Consider the following 8330-nt stretch of genomic DNA (forward strand, 5'->3'; position numbering starts at 1 on the left):
TATAATATTAAAACAGAAGTCACGACTTAATTCATGTGTGATTTTTTATTTTGGATCACCCTTAAAAAGTTATTTAAATGATTTTTTGAAAAATATTTAAATTAATCAAATTATTCTAAAACAAACAAATTAAATTTATATTCCTATATTTTCTCTGAAATTGTATCTGAATAAAAAATTTCATATCTTTTTATTTACAATATAAATATATATATATATGTTTCATTAAAATAAATAATTAATATATTTTATTAATTTCGTGTTTATTTATAGGATATATGTACATTTCATTTTTTACTCAAAAAACTTTTAAATATTTAGTTTTGTGTTTATTTAAAAAGAATGTACGTTTCATTTTAACTAAAACAAACATTTAAAATATCTAATTAATTTTGTTAATTATAATTAAACTAATGTACAATTTTGTATTACTATTTCGATATTAATTTAATATAATACTTTTTAATTAAGTTTTTGATCTTTAACTAATAAAACTTTCAATTTAGAATTTTGTATCACATGATTGAAAATATGCTATCATTGACAATCCAAAACATAAATTTAATTATTTCATGTGAATTATAAAATTGTTGTCTTTTCAAATGTTATATTAAACAATTGGTAATATGGTGTATATTAAAATTATATACAATTAATCTTATGAAAATAATATTTATGTGTGTAAAAATGAAATTAATTACCCGCACGGTTGTGCGGGTCAATATCTAGTTTAGATTAAAATATCAAATTATCCAGGTAGATCAAGTAAGCACATTTAATATTCAAATAATTCTTAATAATTTAATAATTTTAAATATAGATATTTGAGTAGTTTCAGGTGATACATATAGTATAGTTTAAACAAACTAGTATTTCACTTTTAATAATCTAAATATAATATTTTAAATACATATTGTATTTTAGATATTTAGAATATTTATTTAATCCTCAATTTAGTATTGGTTCAATTTAGATATCCAAAATATTTTAAATATAAAATTGTTAGATGTTTATCATTTGAAACTGGATTGGTTCATTTAGGTTTTTAAGATTTTGGGTAATTTTCCATCCCTTCAAATGTTGACTGGGTTCGGTATTTCAATGCCACTATCAAACTCAAATGTTGAGACTTCCGACATGTCAAATTTAAATATTGTTTTTTACATCATGACGTTGCGTCAGCGTCAGATACTACGATAACCTGACAATTAGATTCAAATCTATACAACGTCGCATTTTCTGTAATAGTTTTTATGTATTTATGTATGTGAGAGTGTCAGAGTGTGGTGATGAGTGCAGCGAGTATTCTGAATGCACCTCCAAAATTCATGGTCCTGGAAGTAGGTTTAACCCTTCAACTCAGGCATACATGTATTCATCGTCATTCAAGATCTAAATTGTTATGATTTCCAGAACATAATAGATTTGCTTTATGTTAGCAATTCATGCAGTACTAGTTAGTCCAAATATAATAGAATTTATCTAATGACACAATACAAACGAGTTGGATACAAAATCTGATCTTGAGGCCATATAGTAGGTATCAGAAAATGTCAGAATGTTAGTAACATATATTATTAGTTTTATCTTTCTAATCGAGAGTAATTATAAGGAGCCTTATGTATATATATATATATATGTGTGTGAGATATAATGCAATATACATATATATGTGATATAATGCAACCTCTAGAACTCAAACATATATACTGAAGGAAGTGAAACCTATATTAACTGCTTAGAGCTTAGCTAAATACTAAACAGATCCCACCAAAGAGTGTCTCTGATTTATGGTACGACTTTAGATTTGTCCTCGCTTTGTGAAAGCATAACAAAACACTATATTGCAAATTTCATAATTAATTTAGTACGACTTTAGATTTGTATTAATCATAGGGATGTTAACGTAGGGTAAAATAACCCAGCCCAGCCCAACCCACAAATAACCCAACCCAGTTTATACCCAACCTGCAAAAACCCAGAAACATCAGGGTTGAAATCCAAACCCAGAAAATAAACCCAATATGGTATAGGTTTACCCGTGGGTACCCAAAGTATTATCTTATTTATTCTGAAGTTTAGCAGTTTTGGCAGGAAACCTCGCTTTTGCGGTTTTGGCGGAAAAACTCGTTTTTGATTTTGATGGAAAAACTCGTTTTTACGGTTTTGGGAAAAAACTCGGTTTTCGGCTTTGACGGGAAAACTCGATTTTTCGATTTTGGCGGGAAAACTCGATTTTTCGATTTTGGCGGGAAAACTCGGTTTTGCGGTTTTGGGGGAAAAACTCGGTTTCTCGTCTTTGGCGGGAAAACTCAATTTTCGGTTTTGGCGGAAAAACTCAGTTTTACGGTTTTGGCGGGAAAACTCATTTTTTGCGGTTTTGGCGGAAAAACTCATTTGCGGTTTTGGCGGGAAAACTCATTTTTTTGCGGTTTTGGCGGGAAAACTCGGTTTTTGCGGTTTTGGCGGGAAAATTGAGTTTTACGGCACTGGCGGGAAAACACCTTTTGCGGTTTTGGCGGAAAAACTCGATTTTGGGGCTTTCAGTCGGAAAACTCGATTTTACGGTTTTAGCGGGAAAACTCAGTTTTGCAGTTTTGGTGAGAAAACTCAGTTTTGCGGTTTTGGCGGGAAACTTAGTTTTATGGTTTTGGCGGAAAAACAAGTTTTGTGGTTTCGGTAGAAAAACTCGATTTTTCGGTTTCAGCGGGAAAACTCGTTTTTGGTTTCTGTTAGAAATATTAGTTTTAGGGTTTTTGCGAAAAAAAATCATTTTTTGGTTCTGATAGAAAAAAACGTTTTTGCAATTTTTATATAATTTAATTAAAATGGTAAAAATCTATATATATAATTGAAAACCCATGGGTACACCATTACCCTTTTGTATTTACCCAACATAAATATGGGTTTTAAAATTAATACCCATGGTTGACCCAATTAATCTTAGATGGGTAAAAACCCAGCCCATTATTAGTGGGTTTGGGTAAACCCATGGGTAACTACCCATGTTAACATCCCTAATTAATCATATAGTAAAGTTCCAAAATACACAAGGAAGTTTTCTTAATCTCATAGTTTGATATTTAAAAAAGAAAAGAATTTTTTTTAAAATCCGTTAATATGTTTTGTAACTGGTAGTCTGGTACGATGAACATATACTTGCATCTGCTCCCAACTTAAGCTCTCGGCGCGCGGCCTGAATAGGATCCCTATCTTTACAGATTGCCTTTCTCTAACTAGTCTCAAAGATTCTTAGAGGAAATTCATTTTGTACCATTTCTTTTAAATAAATTAATGAAAACTAGTATAACAAAATATAGATATTCATGAAAGTGTCATAAATTAACGTCAAAACATAAGAGACAACTACAAAAGGTAATGGCTAGATAAGCTAATAAAAACCCTAATCCCATAATTCAAGAACACTCCAAACATAAAAATGTTACTGATTGTTGATCATTATCTTCTTGAATATTGAAAAGTGAGAAAAACATACGATTTATTTAACAAAATTAAGCATCTCAGATAAGTGATCATCATTAGGATAAAGAACACATATGATTCGCATAAAAGTAAACAAAGCATACAATACAAAATTAAATCAGTAACTCCAGAGGCTCTCTTCCTGGGAATTCTCCGGCGAATCATCGGACGGAGGAGACCCCATCCACGGTGGAGCCACCATCATCCCCTTCGCCATCTCCTCTAGCAAACCATGCATGTTCAATAGCTCTTCTTCATCCACAAATTCCATAGCTGAAGATCCCACCACCTCGGCAACTTCCTCAACTTCTTTTTCACCTTCCTTCACAGCCGCATTGGCAGCCGCAGCTGCAGCCTCAGCGCCCACCGTAGCAGCAGCCGTAGCCGCAGCCATTCGGATATGAGCTGCGGAGGAGGATACCGGAAGAGGGTAACTCCCGACAGACTCGGGGAAGTTTAAGACGGCTTCTCGGCCTTTAAGAGCTAAAGCCGCCACGTCGTAAGCGGCGGCAGCCATCTCAGGCGTCGTATAAGTCCCGAGCCAGACACGTGTCGTTTTCTTAGGCTCTCGGATCTCGGAGACCCATTTTCCGCTCCGGCAACGGATCCCACGATAAATCGGATGCTTTTTCCGGCGAGGGGTAGGGCCGGCCTCGGTAGTGGCCATTAAGGTGACATTATCGTTACTACTTGTAGTAGAAGAAGCAGCCGCAAAAGAGACAGTAGCAAGTGGACAAGAGTATTCACACGTGGATGACTCTGAGAGACTGTAACCGCACGTGTGAGCTGGAACAATAGTAACTGACGATGAAGAAGCTTGGCTTATAGGTTTAGGTTCAGTGTAAGGATCTTTATGGTCAGCCATATATATTAATGTGTGTATGTATATAGAGAAAGATAGTAAGAAACGGGACCTTAGGGTTTTAGTGAAAGAAATTAAGGTTTTTAAATATGAGATGAAAGTGCGTGGCTATTGCGTGGGGTTTCCCTAAAGTGTGTTTTGTTTGTGTTTGTGTTTGTGTTTGGTGGGGTTATTTTTAGCTGTAAAACAATAACAAAAATATATTTTTTCCTTTATTATTCCTTCCAGATTCAGAGTTTTTTTGTATAGTATCAGTATCGACATGTCGACATGTATATGATGAGGTGATGGGATCATTTTTGACCAAACCCGAAAGTGTTTGATATCAAAAAAAAAAAAAGACCAAACCCAAAAGTGTTTAGAAAAAAAAAATCATTGTTGAGTGACGAAGAATCTGACTTTCACTGAAAATGAGAGAGTAATGTATATTTTCATGTTCATAAATATTTTATGGATATACGGATGTAAGATGTACGATTTTATAGACATTAATTTTTATGGAAAAAATGATTTCAAGGGATTTTTAACATGGGGCAAGTAAATCTGGCCAGTTGTAGATCTTTATAGGACGGCTCAAGTGATGCAATTAGGCGTAAGTCTTTACAAAGCAGATAATATTGTCGGTTGTCGAATCGTTTATGTATTCTTTCTCGTATCATAATTATAAAATCATGATAAATTAGGGTTAAAAAATACATTATGTTTTATACTTGCGATGATTCTGTAAGGAAATGAGTTGAAATGAAACTATATGGGCTTAGGGAACTTTTATTCTGGATCCTAGATTGAGGCCTATTAGCCAATTATTTTCATTGGGTCAGTACGTTTGAGAAAAGTGTTTAACTATAATTCAATCCCAAAAGTTTTTATTTCAACAATTTTATTCCATTTTTACCATTTAGAACCTAAATAAATCATGCGATTGTGAATCATATTCTATTACAGTCTTGTATTTCCTCGTGTGATATACATAGATGTAGTGGTTTCTGAGATATTAAACCTGGTCTAACTTCATAACTTCTTTTTTACTTTTCTGGTTATAATGAATATGGATTCCAACACTCATGGTTACATGGTAAGAGTATTTCTAATTCATTACTATTTTTTATTACAATAATTTAGCGTCAATTTCATTTTAACTTATTGGTATTTATTCCTCCAAAATATAAATTATATTTTTTTTCTATTTTTAGGGAAATAAATATCAATTTTTATTTGTACTCTATATTTTAAAAATTACTATATTGGAACAAACTCTATCATATTCTATCTTTATTATAGAGATTTTTTATTTTATAGTAAAATATAACAAAATAAACGTTATCAAGCGAATGTCATACCATTTTGGCTAGTTAGAGCTTTTATGAAAACTTAACTGTAAGCTAGGAGACGTTTTTCATGTTAATTTTTTGTTTTAAGAGAATGCATTCACCATGTTAAAGAAAAATGAGGTGCGCAGAAGCAATCACTTTGAACAACTCACATGGTGGTGTTTTTCTCTGTCGCAAGCCACAAACTTTTTTTTCTCTTTCCAATGAATATGTGGTTGTTTTAATTCTATTGCAGTTTTATCAAAAAGGAATTAAATCTTTTATTTTTTATATTTTTTTATAATCGCGAATATACAACGGACCAAAATCCAACTAATTAGTCTTTTGGGTGTCTATCCACCAGCGTCAAACAAATTCGGTTTCTCGTAATAGGATTTTGACACATGTCGTTTAGCCCATACATATTTAGAAGAGAATATTACATTGTAAGACAGTTTTACACTTACAAATAACACTCTAGGACAGTTTCAACTACTCAGACACTTTTCTCTTTTTCCAATGCAACTTTTCCTTCGTTTAACACGTGAAAACTCAATATTACCCTTTTCTTATTCTTTACACTAAACTACAAAATTGAAATCAAACACTATCTTTTTATTTTTTTATTTTTATTTGTGGTTACGGTCACCTCAGCTCTATCATCTTCTTCATCTATTATTCTGAAATTTGGAAAATTTTGATCGATTTACAGTATTACTAAAAGAGTTATTGTACATCGTTTTGTCCAAAATCTCTTATATCCTCTCTCTCTCCTGCCCCCTTTCCGGCAACATCGCTCTTGATTCAGCTGCATCTCCATCAATGCTTGACCCTCTCCCTTACTCTGCCTTTACAAACCCGGATCCAATCCGAGGCAGCGAAACTGTCGTCGTCCTCACTGGTCAGTTTCTGCGGCTCGTCTGCTTCACTTCCTCTTTGCCTTTCTTGTTCTTTACAAAAGGAGATGTGTGCAGCGCCTCTATAGGGCAATACACCACCATAAAGAGATGTTGGAGCATGTAAAGTATGTAAGTTAACGGAGAAGACGAACTACGAGCAGAGAAGTGGAGGATTCACAGAGCAGTCGAGCGGAAAAGGGGAGAGGAGAAGTGTAGTTGACAGTCTGAGTTTCAAGGCCACCGAGTTAAGACTCGGTTAACCCGGGTCCGAGTCACCCAATCGAGCCTTTCTTCAGTAAATATCAAACGTCAATGTTTTGATGAGTTACATATACATGTGGTCTAAGTTCATCCAGCTGTGACTCCCTCCACCATCTGGTTATCTCTTCTTTATTCTTCCTTATGCTGAGAATAGTTTCACATGTGTTGCAAACTTTGTTGCCTTTATTTAACAGATTTGTCTCATTTTGACTTGTAAAACATTCCCTGTTGAGGGAATAAGATGAAAGAAAATTTAAAAAGCTAGTAAGAAAGAAATTTGCATAAATATCGAACTTGTAGATGTATAGTCGGATACTGGTACATAAACAGTGTTTATGTAGATATTTTATGAACTGGTGTACATATGGTTATTTTGCCGAGTCTGTGTACATGTGGTTATATTTATAGTCTAGTATATACGTGGATAGTGAAATATATGATTACATGAATGTTGTTTGACCTTATACATGTTGAAACATTGTTTAACAGATTTGTAATTGTCTAGCTAGTAATGTTATATTTTGGTATAGTGTACATGTGGATATTTATGTATCAGTGTACATGTGGATACATTTGAATCGGTGTACGTATGGATACATTTGAGTTGGTGTAGAATTTTTTTTTGTGAATTAGTGTACATACAAACAATGTTAAATGTAATTTTATTGGTGGTTTGTGTGTAGCAAATGTGATCATGCAAGTTTTACGTGAAATAGGATTGTATGACAATTTTATCAGTGTACATGTGGATACATTTGAGTTGGTGTACATATGGATACGTGTGAATCAATGTACAATTTGTTTTTTGTGAATCAGTGTACATTCAAACAATGTCAAATGTACTTTTATTGGTGGTTTGTGTTGGGCAAATGTGATCATGCAACTTTTACGTGAAATACAATTTTTGTTTTTTTGAGAAAATGTGATTTTATTATTTTAGTAAAAGAAAAGCGGTTCTATAATTTTGACTGAAAAATTGATTTTGCTATTTTACCAAAAAAAAACGCGGTTCTGGTTTTACCACAAAATAAAGTTTGTAGTTTGTGAGCGGAAAAATGATTATACAGGTTTTACAGCAAATATGATTTTTGTTTAAACTAGAAAAAGTAGAAAACAACACTTACGTATAAAAGATTTCTACGTATAACCATAAATCAAACATTTAGATGTATACATTTTTTCATTAAATTAATAATTTTAAAAACAAATTGTCGTCGTATACCCATATGTTTTCTTTTCATCCCACTTGAATCTATGAAAAAAAAGAGGAAGAGGTGTTAAACCAAAAATAAATAAATAAACGAAAGTTGTTAGTTGAGGGCAATTTTATCTTTCTGACTCTGAAAACTACCTCTGTATCTCAAACTGTCCTATACTGTAATAAAATGTCAAAAACTGTCTTAAAGTGTAAATCTCTCTATTTAGAATCATAAAATTGCTTCAAATCCGGATTTTTTTTATCTTAACAGAATTCGTCTACCATTACACCACCCAACCCCATGTATAATTAAACTT

The 8330-nt window shown here is 32.7% G+C and overlaps 1 protein-coding gene and 1 long non-coding RNA gene across 2 annotated transcripts; one reads left to right on the plus strand and one right to left on the minus strand.

The window, feature by feature from the left end:
- Nucleotides 1-3480: 3480 nt before the first annotated feature.
- On the minus strand, nucleotides 3481-4394 carry LOC106420283 (ethylene-responsive transcription factor ERF026-like). The gene has a single exon (XM_013861143.3). It carries the CDS (start codon nucleotides 4346-4348, stop codon nucleotides 3602-3604), a length of 747 nt encoding a protein of 248 aa, XP_013716597.1. The 5' UTR covers nucleotides 4349-4394; the 3' UTR covers nucleotides 3481-3601.
- Nucleotides 4395-5407: 1013 nt separating this feature from the next.
- On the plus strand, nucleotides 5408-7349 carry LOC111200908. The gene is made up of 2 exons (XR_002654393.2): nucleotides 5408-6556; nucleotides 6630-7349. It is a non-coding gene; the product is annotated as an uncharacterized LOC111200908 (long non-coding RNA).
- The last annotated feature ends 981 nt before the right edge of the window (nucleotides 7350-8330 follow it).

Source organism: Brassica napus, chromosome A9 (assembly GCF_020379485.1).
Source record: "Brassica napus cultivar Da-Ae chromosome A9, Da-Ae, whole genome shotgun sequence".
Lineage (NCBI taxonomy): Eukaryota > Viridiplantae > Streptophyta > Magnoliopsida > Brassicales > Brassicaceae > Brassica > Brassica napus.

What these genes read in the sequence shown, in the direction of transcription:
- LOC106420283 (XM_013861143.3), bottom strand. Translation starts at nt 4,348, where the DNA reads ATGGCTGACCATAAAGATCCTTACACTGAACCTAAACCTATAAGCCAA.